The sequence below is a fragment of the Peromyscus leucopus genome, chromosome 7, assembly GCF_004664715.2.
Source record: "Peromyscus leucopus breed LL Stock chromosome 7, UCI_PerLeu_2.1, whole genome shotgun sequence".
NCBI lineage: Eukaryota > Metazoa > Chordata > Mammalia > Rodentia > Cricetidae > Peromyscus > Peromyscus leucopus.
In genome coordinates, this window is record NC_051069.1 from 2,440,219 (window position 1) to 2,465,592 (window position 25,374).

The 25,374-nt window shown below is 48.3% G+C and overlaps 1 protein-coding gene across 1 annotated transcript in view; it reads right to left on the bottom strand.

Annotated features, from left to right (window-relative positions):
* Positions 1-23,906, bottom strand: part of Myo1e (myosin IE) — a 202,002-nt gene extending 178,096 nt beyond the window's left edge. Inside the window, exon 1 of the mRNA XM_028865833.2 lies at positions 23,535-23,906. Coding sequence (XP_028721666.1) covers positions 23,535-23,537 — 3 coding nt within the window. The 5' untranslated portion in view covers positions 23,538-23,906. The remainder of the gene's footprint in view (positions 1-23,534) is intronic.
* Positions 23,907-25,374: the final 1,468 nt, after the last annotated feature.

The following is a 25,374-nucleotide window of genomic DNA, read 5'->3' on the forward strand; positions in this document are numbered from 1 at the left end:
AAATAGCTAAGGATATGTACATGCTTCTGGTATGATCTATCTGTAACTTTTTTTTTTCAAGTTTTAATTTTTGGTTTTGTTGAGTCATTGTCTTACAACTGTAGCCCTAGGCTGGCCTGGGACTTCCTTGGTCACCTCAGACTCTTAGTGATCCTCCTGCCTCTGTCTTCCCTAATGCTGGGATTACAGGTGTGCACCGACACACCTGGCCTTGCTTACACTTGTCATTTCCTAATTAACAAGAGATTTTTGTCCCAGTGTGACTGGAGTGGATTTAATCACCTGCTAAGCATGCTTCTAGCCAAGGCTGTGTTTCCTCCTCCCGCCCAGAGCTAAGGCATAAAGGGCAGGCTTCTTCCACCCAGGTGGTGCACCTTCCCTTTACAGAAGGGGAAAAGCCCACTGAGAACATCCATCTCACCCCAAACCAACCAAAGAGAGACTGTGTGACCGGGCTGGTTAAACAGAGAGTGTCCAGTTTCTTGCTTGAATCATTTCTAAGCTGACTCCATTGGCCTCCAATGAGAAAGTATTTCCTTAACGGGCAACCTGAAACTCAGAGACAGACAATCTGTAGAAAACTAGAGAGAGATGGCAGAGTTCCCCTGAAGTTCAGTCTGCTGGGACTTCGATAAAGTAATTATACAAAAGCTAATGAGGTAAGAGTAGTGGCAGTCCTTGCCTCCGTTCTGGGGGCAGCTGACGGAGTCAGGAAAGAGAAAAGGGGTGCAGAGGGGACGACACCAGTACTGAGCTTCAGCGGTGATCACACTGGGAGCTTGAAGTGCTCTGAGAAGATCCGAGTATTTATAATCGGACATTTATAATCGTATTATTAACGTTTACACTGTTACCACTTAGACAAGCTGCTCTGACTTCCTGCGTTTTATTATTTGTTTGTTTGCTTGTTCTCCAAACAACAAACAGGTCCCACATGGCCATGGAACTCATTATGAAGGCCAGGGTATTTTATTATGTATTTATTTGTTTGTTTATTATTTATTGGAGACAGGTCTCACATAGCCCTGAATGTTCTGGAACTCACTATGAAGAGCAGGCTGGCCTCGAACTCACAGAGATCTGCCTGCCTCTGCCTCTGCCTTCTGAGTGCTGGGGTTAAAGGCATGCGCCACCACACCTGGCTTCTGGCTTCCTTTATAAAAAAAGAAATTGTGGTTAAGTCATATAGGAAACAACGGGGGTGGAGGGAGCCTTCCTCCCTAGCCACCAGGCTCCTGCGTCCGTCCGTCTGTGCCTCAGGGTGGAGCCGATTCCACACTGCTGGCTGACTCACCTTTACGCCCTGGCTGGAGGAGACACACTGAGTCATGGTTGCATTACCTTTTATTCAGTGTGATCTGACTTCCAGAAGTCCAGAATTGGGAGTTCCAAGAGGAGAATGAAAAAGATGCAGATATCATTTCAAAGTTCAAAGTTTAGAACAATCACCGTTCAAAAAGCATACAGGGGGTGGGGGTGGGGTTGCTGAGGGTGTTGCTCTGGCGTAGAATGTCTGCTAGCCCCGGGTTAAACTTCCAGACACCTCTAAACAGCAAGAGCCAGAGGGACCAGACGATGTACTTCCACTCTTGGGGACCACTCAGGTCAGAGAAAAAAAACATAATTACAACCAGCCTTAGGGTTGGGACATGGGAGTGGAAATCTGTGATCCCAGAACTTAGGAGAGACTCAGGAGTTCAAGGCCTGCCTCAGCTACTTAGTGACTCTGGGGTCAAGCGGGGCTGCCTGAGGCTCAGTCTCAAACAAAACAAAAGGGCCCAACCCTAACATCCAACACAAGTACTGTGGGGGTCAGGGAGGGGTGCCCCGAGTGCCTGGATGTGGGAGAGCTGAAGAAAAAGATGGGAAGGTCTCCAATACCACAGGAGTGGAAACCACTTCTCACCTCAGCAAAGATCAGTGATGTTTTGGTTTTCTTGAAGTGTTTCTAACCTGACTCAGCTACTTCCAATTTTGAAGTTACTTCCTGAATAGGCAACAGGGAAACTCTTTCAAAGAGAATTTGCTAACAGCTGGAGAAAGCAGGTGAGTCCGCTCAGCAAGTCAAGGTGCTTGTCACACAAACCTTGGGAGACCGGAATCTGACCTAGGATACACAGGCAGAAGGAGAAAACCAATTCCACAAAGGTGCCCTCTGACCTCCAAATGCAGACTCTGGCATGCCTGGCCTCACACAAACATTATACACACATAATCATGAAAAACACTGCAGCCGGGCAGTGGTGGCACAAACCTTTAATCCCAGCACTCAGGAGGCAGAAGCAGGCGGATCTCTGAGTTCGAGGCCAGCCTGGTCTACAGAGTGAGTTCCAGGACAGCCAGGGTTACACAGAGAAACCATGTGCTGAAGAAAGAAGAGAAAAAAGCATTTCTGGAATGAGCCTGAAATTAGGTTTCTAGGAATTCAGATAAATGGCAAGCAAGAGAGAGTCCATAGAAAACGACCTGGGGTCTGTGCTCTATCTGAACTACAAAGGCCAGATGTGAAAATCAGTTCATTCATTTGCTCAGTATTTCAAAGAAGCTGTTTGTGCAAGCCATTGACCGGACATAGAATCCAGGATGCCCTCTGTAGCTTTCATATGACAGAATTACTAGAAAGTACGGGTGGCCAGAGGCAGTAATGACTCCCACCCATGCAGGGGATCGAATCCAGGGCCTCACCTATGAAGCTTGTGATCTGCCTCTCCGCCCCCCTCGGTCCCCCTCAGTCCTATCACTGCATGTGTACCTGCCAGTGCACTTGACTGGGGAGCCTGCTTATGAGAGCGCAGCTGTACTTATGTGTGTGAAGTCAGAGGCCAGCCTCAGGTCTTAACTACTTTTTCAAAAGACAGATGTCTTCACAGGCCTGGGACTCTCTAAGTAGGCTAGGCTGGGGGGCAAGCTAGCTCACCTGTCTCCACCTTCTCAGCTGAGATTACAGGAACCAACAATGCCATACATGGCTGTGTTTGTGTGTGGGTTTGTTTTGCTTTGAGGCAGGGTCTCACCATGAACTCTCTGAGATCCTCCTGCCTCTGCCTCCCACAACCATCTATAACCCGAGTTCCAGGAGAATCAACGCCCTTTTCTGCCTCCTCAGGCACGAGGCACACATGCACATTAACACTCATACACATAAAATTATAAATAGAAGAAAATCTTTAAAAGGTAATTAAATTTTTTTTAATAGTCCCAAGTTGTTGGGATGTGTAGGAACATGCAGGGATGTACGAAGGCTGAGGGAAAAGAAGGTTAAGTCCTCCCATACAGAGCAGAAAGTTCTCTCTGTCATGCGGGTTCTGGGTATCAAATTCCGATGACCAGGCCTGGCTTGCTGACCCCTCTCACTGGTTCTGGTTCAGAGCCACTGGCCATGGTACCAAGGCTGGAATCCGTTGTGGCCACAGAAAGGCTATACTGAGCTAAAGGTCTCCTGGCATGCTATGGACAACCTACTCTGACATCTAATAAGAACAAGCTAAGTCTAGAATTGTCCAGAAGAAAAATACTCCCTCAATGCCACTCCTAAGAACTGGTCTTGAATGTTAATTGAGCAGGATAATTAGGCTGCTGGTTAGCTGGGCTTCTGAAAGTTTAAGATACCCCTACATCCTGTCCTTAGAAATGACATCCTAGACAGCAAATACTGGACTTCCTCTGGAGACATGATCAGACCCACGTTGCCTTGCTTCGCTACAGTGTTCCCAGGCACTCACTTAGGGTCTCAGTTAAAATGCAGTTTCTGAACCCATAGGTCAGGGGAGGAGCTGGAAGTTCTGAATGTATACTGCTCCCTGGGTCGAGACTACTGGTCCCTCAGCCCGAAGCTTGCCCATGCATGCTTCAGGGAACAGAGGACACCTCTCCAAAACTAACCCAGCATCTGTATCCCTCCTGCGTCTCTTCACTGATGGGCGACATTGAGCAGGGCGCGTGGCTCATTTGCCTCCTCCTCTGTAAATCTAGGGAACTACTCTGTAAATCTACATCACATCAACTTCAAAGGATACACCAATGTCACACAGCACAGGCCGCTCTCAGTGGCTGTTAGTACCAAGGGCAGGGCCTCTTCTTTCTTTTACATGGTGTGTGTGTGTGTGTGTGTGTGTGTGTGTGTGTTTGTGTGTGCGCGCGCGCGCGCGCGCGCGCGCGCGTTTCCACGTGTATCTGTGGAGTGTAGGCACTCATGTGCCATGGTGCACCTGTAGAGATCGGAGGATGACCTTGACAAGTGTCTGTCCTTTCCTTCCACCTTGTTTGAGCCAGGGTCTCTTGCTAGCTGCTCCACAAACTTCCAGATGCTCCGATCTTCACCTCCCATTCCACCCATCTTCTTGTAGGATCACTGGGGTTACACACGCACGCCACTGCCTCCAGAATTCAGGCTCCAGGGATCTGAACTTAGGTCCCTAGTGCGTATCAAGCAAGCTCTGGATCTGCTGGGCCATCTCCCCAGCCCAGCCTCTTTTCTGCGGTATCCGCAGGCCTGGAAGGTTCTGAAGTCTCCAGTGGAAATGGTTGAGAACAGAAAAGCCTGGACAGGGGAGCAGCCATGAAGAGCTATAGCCCTATAAAAGCCTGAACAGTTGCAAACATTTCCAGAAATAGCCTTATCCTGTGTTTGTTCCCGTGATTTATAACATTAAGACCCGCCCCATGGTTTCCTAGCCGGAGAATTCTCAAAGTCCAGTGCTCAGGAAGAGGAAGCCTTTCTTCCCCAAGGAGGCCAGCACACCTAGACTGATGTGCCATCAGTGAATTTATCCCTGGTTAGCCTTGCTTCCCCTCCCAAATGCCAAACTCCACCCTGACGAAGAACTACCACTCAGTGTATTATACAGTCCTTAGACCTAAAATGCTTTCTTTATATAGAAGTTATAAAAATGCACTTCCTGAGCCCAGCGGTGATGGTGCACACCTTTAATCCCAGCACTCAGGAGACAGAGGCAGGTGGGTCTCTGAGTTCGAGGCCAGCCTGATCTACAGAGTGAGTTCCAGGACAGCCAGAGCTACATAGTAAGACCCTATCTCAAAAATCAAAAACAAAAAACAATAAAATTTGCTTACTGTATGTAATCACCTTAAATGTGAATAATAAAAATTTATTATCACGGGTATGTAGGAAACTTTATCTACATATATTATAATCATATGTACTGTAATTCTGTAGTTTTTTTACCTGGCTAAATATTACCATTTCTTTGTTCACATTAATCTTTTAACGCCCCCAAACTTAAAGTATATGAATGCAAGTGTCAGGTTCCGAGCTAATGCAGAGAGTATACAGTTGTTTTGCTTCTTAAATTGAGTCATTTTCTGCATCGTGCAGCAACATCTCTATTGAGAGAAAGTCAAACCTCATTCGAAGGGCAAAACCCTTAAGAGAAAACATTAAGAGCCATTTGAAGCCAAAGGCAGTGCCAAGAGACTAGGAAGAACTCCTGCTAAGCAGATGAACCTACTGGAATTTGCACCCAGCACAATAAACAAAACAATTAAGCCATCAGCAGGCCTCCGCAGAGACTCAGAGGCCTCAGGAGGTGGCAAAACCCACCCTACTCAGCACCTGTTAGCTGCAGGGAAAACCAAGGCAGTAAGCGCTGCCTCCCGCAAGTTTGAACCAGAACTGACTCAGACCACAGTGGCAAATCTCACATCCTGACGGTCTCCACAGCCCTCCCAGCCTCTTCACCTGGTCGCCATTTTTCAGACCTACAGAAACAGCCTGACCACTCACTCCTCCAGTTCAGGATTCAAGGTCAGAGTGAGCGGAGGCTGCCCACCTCCACACCAGGCTGGTCCCTGATCTGCAGGCATGGGAACTGAGTGGAAAGAGCCTCAGTAGAATGATGTTTTCATTTCTCCTAGCAAAGGGCAGCACCACCCCTGGGGTGACAAGTCAGGACTGGTTGTGTGGCCTCTGGCAAGGACTTCCTCTCCCCATGGAAGGATTGGAAGCAAAGAGGCAAGAATTAGATGCAGAAACCTTTTTGGCCCCTCCTGGCCTCCTTCAGCAGCCACACTGGCTAATATCCTGTTCTATTAAAAGCAGACTGGAGAGGAAACCCATATGTGGTTTTATCTGAGGGGGGGCTATTTTTAATCTTTGCAAACATTTCCAGTTTACAATCAGTTGTCTGCTCGGCACACTGGTTGTCATCCATCATTCATTCACTGCAGGGAGCAATTACTGCAAGTGAGTTGAACTGGAGGGGCTGAGGGTCTGCTGCACTATGGGGAAACCGTCTGGTTCAGTTCAGCAAAATTGCCCCATTTTGCCAAGGCCAGTGTTTGAGATGAAAAACCAAACCGAGCCACAGGCATGAAAATGTCCTCTCTGGGAGTTCACTGCTAAGTAGGACAGAACAGTAAACAGTATTTAATGAGCTAATGTCATTTGAAAACCTCCCACTGGCAGGAGGTCCCAACTGGCCTGGCCTGTCTCTACCCCTCCGTTCCTGTCTGTCTACAAGCCATTCAAAATTCCTCTCTAGAAATTGTGTGACTGGGAGCCAGACATCTTCACAGCCTCCAGGTCCACAGGTGGCCTGACCTGGACTCCCCTGGTCACTCCTGACACTCAGGCTGGGGACCATTGCTTTCACCCTTTTGCAGGATCTTAGAATTTGAGCACGGAAAACCTAAATTACAAGAAGCCCCAAGGTTGCAAACTGGCCCATTCTGATACCAGACGGACTTGGCCAGTCTCTGGATCATCTAGCAAACTTTAAGCATCCAAGCTGCCCTCCAGATCCACCCGCAGTAAAACACCGCATTGTCTAGCTACTTACACAAAAACCCACGTCATGCCCCTCAGTTCCTTCTTCCCCCAGCAGGTCTGCTTACTTCTTGGTGTTTTCTTTGTTTGTTTGTTTGCTGTTTTTATGCATTGTTGTTGTTGGAGACAGGGTCTCTATAGTCCTGAAACTCACTCTGTAGATCAGGCTGGCCCCAAACTCACAGAGATCTGCCTGCCTCTGCCTTTAGACTGCTGGGATTAAAAGCCTGCGCTGAAATACCAAGCCCTGATACTGTTTTTCTTCAGTGCTGGCGACAGAAGCCAGGGCCTTCTATATGCCGGACAACTGCTCTCCTGAGTAACATCCCCAGCCACGGTGTGCAGGATGTGTGCAGATGTGTGTGGACAGGTGTGGGCAGATGTGGGTGCAGGTGCGTGCGCAGGTATTCGTGCCCACATGGAGGTCAGATGGGGAGTATCTTCCTCTTTTGCTCCCTGCCTTATTATTTTGAGACAGGATCTCTCAGCAAACCTGACGCTCACTGGTTTGTCTAAACTGGCCTGGCAGTGATCTGTCTGCTTGTCTCTATCCTCCAACACCGTGAGAACAGGCACACATGGCCTTGCCCAGCTTTCACAGAGGTGCTGGGGATTTGAACTCAGGTCCTCTTGCTTTCACCACAAGCACTCTTAACCGTGGAGCTTGTTTGTTTGTTTGTTTGGTTAGTTGGTTGGTTGGTTGGTTGGTGGGTGGGTTGGTTTTTGTTTTTAAACAGGGTCTCACTACATAAGCTCAGACGACTGCAGCCTTCCCACCAAAATGAAAGGCTCGGGCATCTGAGTCACAGGGCCTTTTCACAGCTTCATGCCTCTCCCGAACCCTCAGCCAAGGAACCTTAGCCATGGGTTCCTGCAGTGGGTTTTAAGAGCACTTCACTGTGCTGACAGTTCCACACTCCATTTCTGTCTTCCAAGATGGAGATGTGGTGCAATCTTAAAGAACGTCTACACTTCCACACAGCAGAGAGAAATACAAGCATTTTCCCCATTAAGTTTCTTGTTTTGATTTGTGTGTTGGGGGTGGGGGAAAGGCGTCGTCCTTGGATATTGCTCCCTGGGAGCTGTCTACCTTGCTCTTTGAGACAAGATCTCCCCCTGGCTTGGAGCTCATCAAGTAGGCTGGGCATTTGGGGCCAGCCAGCCCCAGGGATCCACTCCTCTCTGTCCGCCTCCCTACCTGTGAGAGTCCAAAAGCATGCCACCAGACACAGTTTTTTTTGTAATGTGAGTTCTGGTAATGGAACGCGGGTCCTCGTGGTTTGGGGGCAGGCAACCTAACTTCCCAGCCTTCCCATGAAATTTTAAGAAGGGATCACAACCTTTTTAAAACATCATTTCACAAAACATCACCCAGGCAGAATGGACTTGGGACGAGAGGCTGGACGCAAGACTAAAGGGGAGAGAAGGTCGCCCTGAAAAGTGATTGATCAGAAGAAAAGCCAAAATGCGCAGAGCTGGATGATCTTCGCAGAGAGAGTGAAACAGAATCCCGAAGGCGACAACTTGCAACTGTGAGATTCAAAAAGATGGAATCAGGGCTGGCTTCAGATGAGCACTAGACTGTTAGCTTGAGGAGGAGAGAGAGAGAGAGAGAGAGAGAGAGAGAGAGAGAGAGAGAGAGAGAGAGAGAGAGAGAGGAGGGTCCAGAGACAGAGTGATGGTAGACAACATCCAAGCCTGGGAGAGGAGCGTCATCGCAGGGTTCCATTAGGCAGACCATTGGCAGGAACAAAGCCAAGGACAGGCTGAGGAATCCTGGGGGGCCGAGCAACTGTGATGGAATCCGGCAGCTCGCTCCGCCTGACACCTGCAGGATCCAGAGCCTCCTTTGCCAACGGACTCTTAAATACTACTGCCACAGAGCGCTGATGGCGACTGGATTTACAGCTCAAACAAGGCGGACAAGTGCCTCATTGTCTCAGAGGAAAAGACAATGCTTGATCCCTCCCTCACTTAGAGAAGTGCTAAGCAGGGCTGGGCTGAGGAGGACAAAAATTTCAGGGGTGGGAGGAGAGCACTCTTCTTGTTTTGATGGCCTTTGTTTTCTCACTCCAGCGGAGCGGTGCAGACTGTATGCTTTTCCCGGGCTTCCCAGGCTCCATCTCACCCTTGGAGGACTGGTGGACTGCTGGGGGGGTTTTGTTTGTTGGTTGGTTGGTCAACTTGACCCAAGCCAGGGTCATTTGGGAAGAAGGAACGTCAGCAGAGAAAATGCCTCCATCAGATTGATCTGTAGGCATGTCTGTGGGGGTATTTTCTTGATTAATAATGAATGTGAGGGGTCCCAGCCCACAGTGGGTGGCACCACCCCTGAGCAGGTGGTCCTAAGCTATGTAGGAAGCTGTATAAAAGAGCAAGCTGAGGGGGCTGGAGAGATGGCTCAGGGGTTAAGAGCACTGGCTGCACTTCCAGAGGTCCCGAGTTCAATTCCTAGCACCCACATGGTGGCTCCCAACCATCTGTTATGGGATCTGACCCAACCAGAGGTGTGCATGAAGACAGGTCACTCATAAACATAAAATAATTTTTTTTTAAGCAAGCTGAGCAAGCCACGGGGAGCAAGCTAATAGCCAGGGTCCTCCATGGCCTCTGCTTCAGTTCTTGCCTTGAGCTCCTGCTCAGATTCACCTCTGTGATGGGCTGTGAGCTGTAAGATAAACTCTTCTCAAGCTTCTTTTGGTCCCGTGTTCTATCAGAGTAATAGAAAGCAGGCTAAAACGATGGGCAAGAGGCTTTGTGGGGCAAGGAAGGACACCCCGAGGGGGATGTGGTTGGTGTGACAGAATGGGGATGGGTGAGGGAGAGACCTGGAAGGAAGAGGCTAACCCAGCCTGTGCGTACCCCTACTTCCACTTCTCAGTGAAGAAGCACAGAGCGCAGAAACCTGCCTCAGAGTCCAGTCACCAGAAGCCACCAATTTCCTTAAGTGTCCTCAACTAGTAAATGTTAATTTTATAATTAACACCCATGAATTCTCCACCAGGGTAATAGGAATTCAGTGATTTGCATAAAGTCCAATTTGTATTTGGCATCCTTCTGTTTGTAATCACAGGAGAATATCAACCCTGGGTCTGTGATGGAGGCTGTGACTCTGTGTTTCCGATCAGTCAGGAAACAGCACCTATTGCTGGCATGCATTCACTTACCTGACTGGTTTAAGGTTTCTCAGGATCCTCCAGACAGTCTTTTATTTATTTATTTTAATTATTACTTTTGCCAGGTGGTGGTGGCAGCCATGCATGCCTTCAATTCAGAAGGTAGGCAGAGGTAGGCAGATCTCTGAATTCAAGAGCAGCCTGATCTACACATCGAGTTCCAGGCCAGCCAGGGCGACACAGAGAAACCTTGTCTTTACAAAAACTATTACTTTTATTTATTGTATATGGCGTGTGTGTGTGTGCCGTGTGTGCTACAGCTGCAGTTGGTTTATGGAGGTCAGAGGACACTCACAAGAGATGGTTCTCTCCCTCTGGGTGGATCCCAGGGATCAGACTTCAGCTGTCATGCTCGACAACATTACAATGTTGTCCCTGAACCGTCTCACGGACCCCCAAAAGTTAATTTAACTGACTACTTACTTTCAATTCCCTTCTCCCTCCTCTTTATTACGCTCTATCTCCAAGCATTTCCGGTCAGTGCAGGTTTAAAATGGGCCTAGACTGTGAGTCAGCAGACTGGGATTCCAGGGTCAACTCTGCTATTAAGTTGTTAAGTGACCTAGGGATGGAAGACAGGCCACTTAAAATTATCTGGGTACCAGAGGCTTACTTGGGGAGGTCAAAGACCATTTTGAGGATTTATTTTTTTTATTTTTTTTATTTTTAGTTTTTTGAGACAGGGTTTCTCTGTGTAGCTTTGTGCCTGCCTGTCCTGGATCTCACTCTGTAGACCAGGCTGGCCTTGAACTCACAGAGATCTGCCTGGCTCTGCCTCCCAAGTGCTGGGATTAAAGGCGTGCACCACCACTGGCTATTTTGAGGATTTATGGACCTTCTTTCTAGGAAAAAAAATGTAAATATGAACATAGATTTCATAGATGCCTCTCTAGTAGTTTCTGGATAGTTCTCTCTCTCTCTCTCTCTCTCTCTCTCTCTCTCTCTCTCTCTCTCTGTGTGTGTGTGTGTGTGTGTGTGTGTGTGTGTGTGTGTGTGTGTGTGTGTAATGGGCATGGCCAGAGGAAGACATCAGGCATCATGCTCTATGGCTCTATCTAATTCCCCAAAGACAAGGCCTCTTATGGGATTTGAAGCTAGGCTGGTAGCCAGAAACTCTGGAGATCTTCCCTCCTTCTGCCTCCCCGCAGTGCTGGAGTTATAGGCACACATGTGGCCACACTTGACTTTTTACTTGGGTCCTAGGCATCTGAACTCAGGTCCTCACTCTTACCACTGGAGTCATGGCCCCACACCAACTTCCAATACATTTCTAACCTGACATATTCTATATTTAAGGTCATCTGATCACTCATAGAATTAGGCATTCTTTTCACAGCTGATGCTGGCACAAATGAGGAGGGACGAAGAAGCTAAGAACTACCAACCTTTTCCCTACCGTTTACACCTAAATGTAGTGCCTGAGTGGAGCTGAGATTGCAGGACCAGGGAAACACCCTGTCCTATAGACGGCGATAGCAAATGCCAAGGTACACTGCCAGACGCCCTGTGAATGACACTGGACCACACTGTGGGAAGTCCCTTTAGTGACCAGAGATGTCTATACAATTCTATAAAACAAGGGCTCTCCTGCTATAAGTTAAAGGAAGCCACCAGCTTTGGTGGCCTCGGAGACACACTCCTTCTTCCCAGCCAAGGAGCACCAGGTGCCAAACCTTGCTTGGTTTAAAACCCAATAGAGTAAGTATTTGTGGATGAAATGTTATGTATGCCAGCTCTGACTGGGGAAGGTGAGAGCAGAGAGATGGGTCGGGAGTTATCGTGAGCCAGTTTTCTTTCCACTGGTGTAGTTCTAAATAAAAGAAGTGGGCGTGGTGCAGCACACGCCCACAACACTAGTAATTCTGGCACAGGGGACGAAGGCAGGAACTGTGAGCTGGAGGCCAGCCTGGGCTACAAAGTGAGACTCTGTCTCAAAAAAAAAAAATTAAAAGAGATAAAAATAAAGGGGGAGAGAGAGGAGGACAGAAGAAAGGGGAGGGAGGGGGAAAGAGAGAGAGAGAGAGAGAGAGAGAGAGAGAGAGAGAGAGAGAGAGAGAGAGAGACTGTGGAGAGATTTGTAGACTAATGGTTTTTTGAGGTCCTCTGAACAAAAATGATGTAATCCTATATACTCCCTGTGTTGTACAGGAGCCTGCAGATGGCACACTCTGCAGCCACATGATATGGAAGAGACAGGTTATTTTGAGAATCATCTTATAGTCCAGAGACATGCTTTCCAGCCAAGGAAAATATGTATTTTTGTCTGCATGAGGAATATTTTTCTCCACATGGACGGCTCAGTGCTGGCTAGAAAGGCAGCATGGGCAGCAAGAAGTCTTGTCTTCACCTTGGGCGGGCAATGAGTTCCAGTCTCTAGTCTAAAAGGCCAGTTGGTCTGTCTGGCTTGGCGTGACTCAGGGTACTCTAAGTTTGGGCTCAGTTACATGCTTGTTATTTTCACAGAGTTCCCTTTCGTAGACAGAAACTACTTTTTCTTTTTGTTGTTAACTATCGCTTTGACCTTTTCTTTTCAACAACAAGGAAGCAATTTTGGAAGGAGACGGAGAGGTCTCTAATTGCCTTCCTGCCTTGGAAAAAGCCGCAGGAGGATGTGTCAGGAGCAACGTTGGAGCGTCTGCTGCACACAGAAGCTCAAAAGGCACACCTTCTGGGGTTACTCCCACCCCAATTCAGTTAGTCGATCAAGGAAAGGTGGCGTGGCGGCGGTGGAGGAACTTGATCTCAGGCCTCGGGTAGTCCATTCTCCACTGATACTTGGTGCAGACATGTGACTTGCTTGGGCCAGTGAGGACGACGGTAAATACGAGGCAAACAAAGTTTAGAACATTTTTGTGTATTGGCCCTCACACTCCCTGCTGCTCTTGGTGACACTGTGGTGTCATTAGTCTGCTGTGACATCCCATGGCTGCAGCTAAAGTGGACCAGCTGCCGGGCAGGTGAGTGAGGCCATCCTGGATCACGCATTCCCAGCCAAGCCCCCAGCTGACCACAGAAGTCTAGATGGGAACTGGCCAGCTAATACACAAAATCCTTAGACATAATACAAGTTTATTATTTAAATCACAGCGTCTGGGACGAGTTGTTACATCAAGAACACACACACACACACACACACACACACACACACACACACACACACACGCTGGAGCAAAGATGACTAACGAATGATAAGTTAGAGTCCTGAGCAACATGGTACACGTGCCCTGGGTGAGACTCTATACAACACTCAGTGGGGACTTACTCTTGACGTCACCTTACTACGTCAAGTAATTAAAATAACCTAATGGAAGTCCAACATCTACTGTTCACCTTAATATCCATCTCAAAAATAACATTTGCTACATACAACTCTAGGAATGGTTTTGTGTGGGCTTCACAGCTTTCTGCAGCTCCTAAAATTATACAAAGAATTGTATGTATGTGTTTATATGCATTTTTTTCTTAATTGGAAAAAGATGTTAAAACACACAGAATAACAAAGAAATAACCTAGTACAGGCTGCCTAAGATCAATGCTATTTAATCACATTTGCATTCTATCTCTTTTTAAGTATAAAGCATATAAATATTACAGGTATATGGGCCCTGTGGGTCTTCCCAGCTCACATCACATAGGGCAGACACTTAATACGTATTGGTGAGCCAGGAAAGGAGCAGGGCACATAATGACTATTGACCATGTGTGTTGTGGCCACTTTAATACTGTTGCTGATTTCCTGAGGGGGCTGCCTGAATTTCTCCCCAACGAGATAACCTCCTACAACCTTCAGGCTCCAGAAACCTTATTTTACAATCCCAAGGCTGCAACCTGGGAGGGAAATCACAAGGACACAGAACATAACAGGTGAGACAAGTTGTAACCAATGAAGAAGGTGAGCCCTGTGCTCCAGCTGATATTAGAGGCTGAAGGAAGTGACGTTGCCGGAAGTACAGAGTATTGCCAAGAAAACTGATCAATAACAAGCTGGACCAGCTCTCTGGGGTTTTAGAAATGAATAGGAGGGCAAGATAATGAAAGGAAGAAATTGTAAATAAGTGTTTGTCATTAGACCTGACTCCTGAAGATTTCCAATCCAAGACTATCAAAAAGGTGGGCCAAGCCAGGTAGTGGTGGCGCACGTCTTTAATCCCAGCACTCAGGAGACAGAGGCAGGTGGATCTCTGAGTTCAAGGCCAGCCTGGTCTACAGGACAGCCAGGGCTACACAGAGAAACCCTGACTCAAAAAACCAAAAGAACAAGCAACTCCCACCCCTTCCCCCAAAAAAGATGGGCCAGTACCTGGTGTAATTGATGGTCCCCTTCAACAAAAGGCGTAAGGCACATGGAAAGCCCATCTGTCAGGGAAGATGCTCGGGACCCTCAAGGATGTGGCTTGGAATGAACAGATCATCTAGTGCACCTGCATCCTGGCAGAGATCACTTTCTAGACCCCAAAGAAACAGACTATCACCAGGGAGCCATGATGAACTTGCAAGCAAGTTCCTGGAGTGGAAGCTTCAGAGATCAAGAAAGAGGACACAGAGAACCACGCGAATGTGCTGGAAAACTGGACCTAGGCTGCCAGGCTGCCAGTGGAAGAGCCTGAAGGAACAGACTTGCTGTGGTAGCTGCGGCTGCACAGACTGTCTTTAAAGCAAGGGCAGGAACAGGAGCAGGAAGACAGGGAGGAAGCAGCTTTGGTGGAGAGACTCAGAGAACAAAGCCTACTAGAGAACCCAGACTCAAAGGCAACGCCAGCGGCCACTGTACCCTGGCTGGCCTTCTGCCTGCCCCTCGACTATTGTAGAGGAGGCTCCAGAGGCTAAGAGGAAGAGGAAGGACTCCAAGGAACACCAGCAGCAGGTACCAGCATGGTAAAACAGACAGAGCTGAACCCCGGAACAAGGCACCTGGGAGGAAATAAAAGGCAGAGGGAGGCTGGCTCTGCTCCCAGATGCCTGTCCCTGCATCCCTGAAACAACTGGCATTTGTTCAGACAGTGACGGAGTGGCAACTACTCAGCCCTCAACTGAGTGCCCCACCAGGATCTTCCCTACATCAAGGGTCACACATTCCTTTTCAGCTACGGGGAAGGCCACAGGACCTGGTAATCGGGGTAGAAGACCTTGACACCAATGACAGCCAAGCCTAGGCAGGCCACCGTCATCCTCCATTGCTTGTAGGGCCTGCAGGATCAGTGAGAGTTTCAGCCGAGGGACTCAGCTTCTCTCCATTCTCTCACCAATTCTTACATCTAGATCTCAGCCTCCGCCCCCCACCCCCAAAACTATGTTTAAGGCATCTCTCAGCTGAGACTTGCAGAAGAAACTGAAAGTCTTGTCTTGTGCCACCCTGTAGGTGGTGGCAGGATTGGGGGACAAAGGGGTGAGCTTCCACATCATCAACACACATTTGGAGGTCAGAACCTAGGGATATGAGAGTATGTATACCCCAAGCCTGTTCCAACTGTACATACACCAAAAAGGGGGCTCCCCATCCCCAGAGTCACAGAAAAATGAGCAGCCTATCACAACGGCAGTTGTAGTGAATGCCAGGACAACTTTTCTTGTTTTGTTTTGTTTTCAAGACAGGGTTTCTCTGTGTAGCTGTGCGCCTTTCCTGGAACTCACTCTGTAGCCCAGGCTGGCCTCGAACTCACAGAGATCCACCTGCCTCTGCCTCCTAAGTGCTGGGATTAAAGGCATGCGCCACCGCCGCCGCCGCCGCCGCCGCCGCCGCCACCACCACCCGGCATAGGACAACTTTTCCATGTACACATTTATGGGGTTGATTTTTCTACAGTTGTGATTTAGGTTTGGCTATCAGGCTACATGGAATTATTATTCCACTAGCAAAAACCATGAATATGTCTACCAAGGTGAAGGATTTATAAAATAAATGGGGAAAAAAATACAGAGCATGAGTGATATATTTGCTTCTTAATTACAACGGCATAAAAACAGCGTGTGTTAGAATAGATTGGAAGGAAACCCAAAGACATAAAATAATTACTGTGTTGCAGGGCAATGGTATTACCAGAGATTGCTTCAGACTTTATTTCTTATAATCTTTTACAGTTTAAGGGGCAATGAATCAAAAATAACAAGCTTTCATCCTCAAGTGGGCCTTCCTGAAAGGGCTCAGAAACTAAACTATCTTGGTTATGTCTAGACTGTTGAGAAAATAAGATTCTAATCCATCCCCTTCTTAGACTGAGATCAAGAAAATTTGTGTGCTCGGCCACCAGCTCAGCCCAAACCCAGAGCCTTCCAAAGTCATTCAACTGGATGGCCGACTCCTTCTCCAGCCCTGCTCCTTGCTCTTTGAAATAGAGTTTCGTGTATTCCAGATTGGCCTCAAATCCCCTACACAGCCAAAGATGAGCCTTGGGCTCCCTCCCGCAGAACTGTATCACCACGTCCATCCACCACCTGAGTTCTGGAATTCTAGGCATGCACCAGCACACCAGGCCTATGTGGTGCTGAGAATCAGATGCAGGCATGCAGGGCAAACATTCTGCATCCCCAGTCCCAGACTACTCTATGAAGGATTGGGCTCCTTTGTTTTTATTTCGTGTGTGCATTGTGTGTGTGTGTGTGTGTGTGTGCATTGTGTGTGTGTGTGTGTTGTGTGTGTTGTGTGTGTTGTGTGTGCATTGTGTGGGCACATGGAGAGGCCAGAAATAGATGTAGGGATATCTTAGTTACTCCACCTTATTTTTTGAAACATGGTCTTTTCACTCAAATTGGAGCTTCATGTTTCAGCTAGACTGGCCAGCCAGTGAACCCCTAAGACCTGCCCCCCCACACACACACCAATGCTGCCATACCAGGCTCTTCCATGGGTGCTGGGGAGCTGAGCTCAGGTCTTGATGTCTGCACGCAAGCTCCTTATCCACTGAATGTCTCCCCAGGGCCCCCTCTCTCTGTGAAAGTTTAAGACAGAAATCTTAAGCTCTTTTTGGGCATTCTAGAGGGCGCCCTACGCTTTTTCTCTCTACAATGCCGTGTACGACTGGTAGGTACAAGTGAATGTTAATACACGTCAGAATTCTAAATACCCAAGAGATCAAGGACTACCTTCGCACTGCTGTTATATTTAATTCTTAGGGAGAGGGATCTACCTGCCTCTCATCCTCCACGGCCTGCTCTACACAAAACTGCACACCCACAGGAGGGTGTGTGTCCCCTCCTCAGAGGCAGAAAAGAGAAAGCTGAGAGGGACCGGGCCCAGAGCCCTGTGAGTAGGATGGCAGTCACATGGCCAGTAGTATTTCAGGTCAGAAAGGAAGGTTCTATTAAAAATGGCCTTTTTTCTGTAGCTCGTAAGTGACCATTCAAAGTGCCTGCCTGAAGGGCTGGCCAGAAGCTGAACAGGCAGGGACAGACACTCCCAGACCCGACAACCTGAGTCTGATCGCTAGGACCCACACAGCAGAAAGAAAGAACTGACTCCTGCAAGTGGCCTTTCACCCTCTACGGACGCATGTACACACAGAGATAAAAGTGGAAGGAGAAAAATTAAAAAAACAAAACTGAAATGGCTCTGAATGATGACAATGCTGCTGTTCTGAAGGCGGGACCTCAGAAGTGAAGGCCAAGTCCATGTAGACATACAGTTAAAGGCCCAGGGCTTGTCAAAGCCAGTGCTATTATTTTAGGAAGCGATCTGTAAATTCTGCTTGTCTTGATAAAACTGTCAAAAAAATATGTTAAAAAAAAATTCTGCTAGGATGACCAAAAAACTCCTGGCTATGCCAAAATAAATTCTGCAGCACAAAATTCAGAACATGGTTTGCTTGCTATTATTACAGAATGAGCTTAAAGGGCTAAGATGTTTATTTTTAATACCATTGGCATTTAACCTTTAACCTCTTATTTGCTCTGTAAATGTCAAGTCCAAGCAAAGTGGGAAATAAAAATATCAGGGTCTAGGGATGTGGTTGGGCGATACTGTGCTCGTCCTGTATACACTGGGTGGATCCTCAGCACTGCAAAAATAATCAACAGAAAATAAAATAAGCCAAGCAGTGGTGGCACACACCTTTAATCCCAGCACTCAGGAGGTAGAGGCAGGCAGATCTCTAGGAGTTCAAGGCCAGCCTGGTCTACAAAGTAAATTCTAGGACAGGGACAGCCAGAGCTACATATTAAGATCCTGTTTAGAAAAAAAAAAAAAAAGGAAAAAAACACTATTGAGAAAAATTAATCACATATAAGTTGCTGCATCTTTGTCAAATACGTGTTAACTATATATAATACACACACACACACACACACACACACACACACACACACACCCCTGCAAATAATGGGTCTGGAGAGATGACTTAGCAGTTAGGAGCATTGGTTGCTCTTGCAGAAGACCCAGGTTTGGTTCCCAGCATCCACATAGTATGGCTCACAGCCATCTGTAACTCCAGTTCCAAAGCCTCTGATGCCCTCTGCTTGCCTTCTCAGGCACCAGGCATGGACATGGACATGGTACACAGACATACATACAGGCAAAACACCCTTCAATATATATTAAATATTGTATATATTATATAATAATAAATTAATATATAATATATAAATTACTCAAATTCAAATCTGGAAAAGCATGACTGAATGTACCTACATATCCCATTGTGAGGTCTAGAGCATCTTACAGTTGTTTAGATGTTTCAAAATATTTCTGCATGTTATATCACAGGCCTATAATGCAGTGGTTCTCAACCTGTGGGTCGTGACCCTTCCACCAACCCTCTATCTGCAAAAACATTTATATTATGATTTGTAACAGTAGCAACAAAAATAATTTTATGACTGGAGGGGGGGTCACCACAACATGAGGAGCTGTATTAAAGGGTCACAGCATTAGGACAGTTGAACAGAGATGCTGATAAAAAGCTTCCACATGTCCTTGCCAAGCACTGGGACCCTAGTCCTCTCTCACCAGTAGCTGAGAAGCACTACTTGGTCTTTAGTCTCACGTGACTTCACGACACACCGGGAGCCGAGGAATCTGTGGTTCCTAAAATGCTTACAGATGCTTGCTCTCTAACCTGAAGGAGAACTCTTGAAACACACCTCAAGTTCCTGTGCTTGGGAAGGGGCGAGGAGTAAGGGTTGTCGTGCAGCATCGGGATCTGGGGCCCTTTGCCGAAACAGAGGGGTGAAGGGTAACAAGAGAAGCTGAAAGTGCAGCCTGGCCACTCACACGCCAGCCATCTTCACAGCTCCCGACAGCTCCAATTAGCAGTGGCATGGGGGTTTTCCCTGTGTAAGCCGCCAGATTCTGCAGGTACAAGATGCCAGGCAAGTGCCTTCCTTCTCTTGCGAGGCCTCAGGAGAAGGAAGGTGTGGATACAGCCCACTGACATCATTGCCGGGTATGCAGCTGCCGTTCAGACCTTCTGGCTAGCAAGTAGATGGAGGAAGGAAGCATTGTGGTTCCCGGGACACCACACTGAGCTCGTAGCAGCTGCAAGCAGATGACCCACAGATGAGCATGCTTGGCCTTTCCGCGACCATCAGGGAGCTTACAAATGAGCAGTGCCAGCAAGAGATCTAGAGTGCTGCTTGTCTACAACAAGACAGCCTGGTAACATGGCCAGTGGAACCAGGGGACATGTGGTCCTTGTTTATTCTCCAGAAGACAGATTGTGTCTTGGCCTCCAGAGTCACTGGAGTTCCTACCAGTGGAATCCTCAGCAGAGATAGGGACCGGATGGCCTTCACCTTCCCATGCCTCATCTCTGTCCATCCAATGCCTAACTGGGCTTCTCCGCCAAGAGAGGAAGTCCTAGACTGGCTGCTCACTGCACTCACCCTGACGGAGAAGCATTCTCAACCAGCCTTTTCCTTAACCTTCCCTTGGCCATCAAACTGACCCCCTCCTCTCCAGTTTAGCTGAATTGTATCATTTTGGCCAGGGGACTTCTGGAATCTGATAAATAATTAATGGAAACGAACTAGATTGACTTCCCTGAAAACCTTCCAAATGGATTCCAGGCTTATTAAATACACACCAGCCTCTAACCTGGGGAACCTAACTTACCCAGGGTCAGCTGTCTACCAGATCCCTAAGTTACAAGTTAGTGCTGCAGCTAGATGTGGTGGTCCACACCTTTGATCCCAGCACTCAGGAGGCAGAGGCAGGCAGATCTCTGAGTTCGAGGCCATCCTGGTCTACAGAGCAAGATCCAGGACAGCCAAGGCTACACAGAGAAATCACATCCCACCAAAATAAATAAACCAATCAGTGCTGTGTTTGTGTGTGCTACACCTGCTAGTGCCTGAGGTATAATAAGCAGTAAAGAAAAGGGACAATAGCTTAGACCCTTGCAAAGACAATGATGGCCAAGTGAGACTTACTCAGTCACCTCTGCAAACTTGGTTCACAGAAACCCCATGAATCATACTTTCTGGGGCCAAAATAGAAAGCAGACTCACATACATAGGTTTTATTCTATCACACAGCAAACAGACCATGGCCACCAACGGAACTTTCTTGTCACAGACGACAAAGCCAGAGTCCATGAAGGAGGCCATACACTGCTATTTATTAGAGCCAACAGGAGATTTGTAGACTCTTCTAATCAACACCCACCCAGATACGATGACGTATGGGGATGAGTTTGTTTTGGGTTTTTTTTTTTTCCACCTCTTCAAGTCTCCTAATGAAAGGGGTAACAATAACGATGGCCTGGTAATAGAGTCTGGGTTTCCCAAGATGAGCTAGTATCCCATAGTTAGCATTCATGAGGGAGAAGTGAGCTGTACATGGTATTCATGAATCTGAAGTGAATTTTCATCATGAGGTCACACACCCCGGAAGTCATAGGGCCTTAGGTACAGACAGTCTAATTCGCTCCCAGGCCTCCCTGAAAAGCGCTCTCTCTCTCTCTCTCTCTCTCTCTCTCTCTCTCTCTCTCTTCTTACTAGTTACTCTACTAACGGAACAGCTCATAGGGGCTTAGGCAATCACACAGTACACAAGTCTACATTCCCTCATGGCGGCTGCACCTGTACAGCTGCTTCTCCTCTATCACCTAACTAGCTCTCAGATCGTCCCAGTAATTCTTCTCTAGACACGAAACACAACACACAGCTTCATTCAGTTACTTTTCTTATTAGTGGACACAAACAAGGAAGAAGGTTGCACATGTACAGAAGTGGTCTTCAGCTGCCTAGGCAACCTGCGCCAGAGGGAACTGTGCTCTGTGCATCATACTTACGTTGTCCACATCATGATCTCCACCAAGGAATGGCCCACCCTATACCTGCTAGCCTAGATAGCAGAGCTGAGAGGATTGCAAACAAATAGGCGCACCCACAGGAAGAAGAGTTCACAGTACAGGTGTTCTTCCTGCGGCATGGCCAAGGGCCTGTGCTCTGTCTATCTGGCCACCCACAGTAATGGCCATCCCTTCTTGACACTGAGGATTAACGGCAGGCAACAAATGAGAGACAATTCCATCAGCCTTAGACTCTTACATAAAACGACATCTCACTGGGCTCCTAACTATCCGAGATGTGGGTACTCTGTTCTCAGGCAACTCCACACAGCTGATAAGCCCACTCAAACTTTCAAGTCCTGGAAGAAACAACCCCTTTAATTTCTGTCCAAAGGACTCTAGACACCAGAGTTCTGTCCATGGCACATCTATTTCAGGACGGGCAGCTGCTTCAGCTTTTCTGAGTAGTGAATTGTGGCCCAGGCATCCATATCTGAAGTACAGATAGCCTCCTAGTGGCCCTTAACATGCCCATCTGTGCTGATGGCAGGGAGCCCACAGGAGGTGACTATACCCTGTCTACACAGGCATGAAAATGACTCTAAGACACACCTCCTCCACATCCGATGGGATCAACTAGCTACTCCAGCTGCAAGGAGCTAAACTGAGCGTGTTTTCCCACGTCTCTGGAAATGACACAGACTAATTGGGGATCTACCCAGAAAAAAAAAAAAGTGAGTTTAACAAAGGAAGTTCATTTTCTCAAGGTACCACATACACAGTTAGGTTCAGTGAAATTCTTTTTAGTCCTTGACATAAACGCATTGATTTTTTTTTTTTTTTTTTAGAAATATTGAACCATGGAAAGTAATTATAGCAATTCTTAGGCACCAGGACTATCATACTGCTCAAGTTCAAGTGGTCAGAGACACACACACCCCCAAACTGCACCCAACCGCAGCTCAGGGTACACGGAGCGTGAACTGACTTCTGAAACCTCAAAACTGAAGGAGGAAGCGTATTTATAAATGAAGTATTCTCTCTCGGGAGCAAAAGGTGACATCATTTTGAACTATGTAAAAAGTAAAAGCTTGGGGCCAGGATGCCTTTTAAAGGTTTCCTTTGTTTTAAATCACCCTTTTGAATAAACAGCGCCCGGGCAGGGGCTGCGTCTAAACTAACGTGGGCTCTGCCCGGCCTGTGCCGCTGATGCTTGGCGCTGGGACCTGGGATACAGATTTCCCAAGCCAGCGAGCGCTGCGCGAGGCTTCACCTTCACCCTCACCGTCAGTAAACAACGACGAAGCCAGGAGGACAAGTTCCTCCACCGAGAAGCAAGTGTGGAAACTTTGAAGCCTTTTAGAAACTTTTTAAGTGTAAAAAACTTTTTTCCTTTTGGTCCTGGTGGACTGGCCAAAATACAATCTATTCTTTTGTCCTTCTGAAGTAAAGCTACACCACAGCAAAGCCCAGGGGATGTAGCTAAGGTTATTGGGACTGAGAAAGGAGAGTGGCTGGGCCAGGGACTCCTCCGGGGAGCGACAAAAATCTCAAATGAGTTAGAGAGAGGCAGTACACGCCACACACTCCCTAAATGCCAAGCGAGGAAAGAAAAAAACCAGGGACGCTCTCGGGGACTTGTGGCGTGTGAAGCAGGGTGGCGGTCCTCTGGAGCTGGGGACCGGGTGGGGCCCTCAGCAGGAGGTGTTTACCCCACACAGGGACCCTACGGGCCTGGGCTGCGGGCCAGCGTGGCTGCCGCTGTGCGCCATCGTCACAGGGTCCCTGCAGCTCGGGCCACCGCCAGGTGCTCCGCGGTACCTGGCGCCCCCGCCTGTAACCCGCCTTTGTGCAGGCGCGCGGCCCATCATCAGTGCAGACGGGGCTGCCCGGGTCCTCCCCGATGCCAGGGGGACAGCTGCGGGGATCAGCCGGCCAAGGAGTTCACGCTGGTGCCCGCCCAGGGGAGGGGACCCGAGGGACACAGGCGTGCCCCCCCCCAACCTTCCTTGAAGGAGAAAAGGGTCCCCGTCCCGTGGCTGTGTCGGTGAAAACAGATGGGCTCACGCCCTGGCTTCCGACAGCTGCCAGCCACAGCCACACTGCCACCAAAACTTTCCCGGCGCGGAAAGCCACTTCAGAGAGTTTTCCCTGTCCGCCTCAGTCCTTCTTCCCCGCCAAGACCGGGTTTGCAGCAAACAGCAGGAAATCGGCGCTCCAGAAGTGCATACTCCCGCGTCCACCTTCTCCACCCCCTGGCCTGGGCAGCGTGCCCAAGGTAGGTGCCCCGCTCCGGGGCTTCCTGCCCCATCCCAGGGTCAGGCGTCCAGGGACGCGGCGCAGCCAACTCACCATGGTGACTCCCGCCGCGGTCGCGCCTCCGCCGGGTCCCGCTGCCTAGGCACTGGGGTTGGAACGCAGTCTCCTGGGCGAACTTCAAAAGTTGGTTCCCTTCGCCAAAAAAACAAGCTCCAGACACCCAAGAACTCACAGGAGCCAATGGAAACCCAGATAGGACTCCATCCAGGCGGGATCCGAGACGCTAGGTGAGGCAAGACTTAGCAGACCTGGTGCACACTCGGACCTGGCGATCCCCAGCTGTCTAGAGATGCACCCGATGCGCTCCGCGGGACTGCTTGTCCAGCTGCCCTGCCTGGACCCTCTTTCTCCTAACACTTACTCCGAACTCTTTTCTGGCTCAGCCTGGGCTCGGGCCGGGCAATCTGTCCATAAATGGAGAATTCAGCCCAGGCCGGACCAATCAGAGTTTGTTTTCACAGCGTCACTCCTCAGGGAAGCCGAGGTAACCAACGAGCGTGGAACTACAAGTTTCCAAAGGACTCTGGATCCTGTAGTCCTGCGGCCTCACTAGCTAGCAGAGCCGGCTGCCGCTGTCCTAGTCGTCCCCAGGGAAACACCCCCAAACCGAGGGGATGAAAACGCTCGGGGAGACTAGGAAACTGCTCACGTGTCTCTTCCCTTTAAGGAGAAACTTAACATCGATTTAGCTCCCAAGTCGCATGATTTTCCTAGAAGTTTTTTTTTTTTTTTTTTTTTTTTAAAGAAATACTTTATCTGCATAAAAGATCAGAATCGTGGCCGCAGTCCAAAGGAAATCCTTTTTTTTTTTTTTTTTTTTTTTTTTTTTTTTTTTTTTTTTTCCTTTCTGGATCGTAAGGAAAGTCGAAAATATTTCCTCCACCCGTTCTTTATACCTGAATTAATTTCCTTGGGAAACAAGAATAGAGAGAGCTCTGTCCTCTGCGGTGTCCGGTTTCAGGAAACCAGGTAGCCTAGGAGAGAAGGGGACGCAGATTCCTCAACAGGATTAGGGAGTCTGGTGCCTTGTGTAGAGAGAGCTGAGGAAGTATACTCGCAGGGTCACCACCGGGGCTGCCCTCCCAGTGTCCGAGGAAGAAGAGCCCGAAAGTTCCAAGGTACAGAAAATCGTGAGATTTGATCGTCACCCTTCACGTGAATCTAGGAACCTAGGGTCGCGATAGTCAAAAAATCTTGGCTAGGAAGGGTTTTGCGGTTTGTTTGTTTGTTTGTTTGTTTTAACGTGGTGCATACCTTACAGAGGACTATGACCAAGCCAGGAAAGAGAGTAAATGGCTGATACACCCTGCAAGAGAGAAGGACCTGGGAAAAGTAGTTAAGCGAAAGGTCAGGGCCAAAGTTCACAAAGCACAATTCCATGTGTGGGACAGCGGTAGGTAGGAACCCACAGAGGGAGAGAGTAGCAGCCCTTGGCTTCTTGTGGGGCGGAGGATGGAGTGTGGAGAGACTGCTAACGGAACAAAGGAGCTTTGTCTTGGGAGGGGTGGTCCAAGGATGTCCCGGAGGTACTGATGATGCCAGTAAAACTGTGACTATACCCAAAACGACTGAATTGTACCTTTTTCAAACAATCTTATGTATGGTATGTGAATTACATCAATTCTTAAAATAAAATACAGGGTGCATGCATGCCTCTGAACATGTGTGACGTTCGGAGGACAACCTGTGTGGAATTCATCAGACAGCTTGTGGGACCTGATTCTCTCCTTCCACCATGGGGGTCCCAGGGATTGAACTCAGGTGGTCAGGCCTGGCAGCACGTGACTTTATCCCAACACAAATTTGAAAGGTGGTCATGTTGTCTGAATTTTTGTAACTATTCCCACTGTTAGGGTAACAAGGGACTGAATTC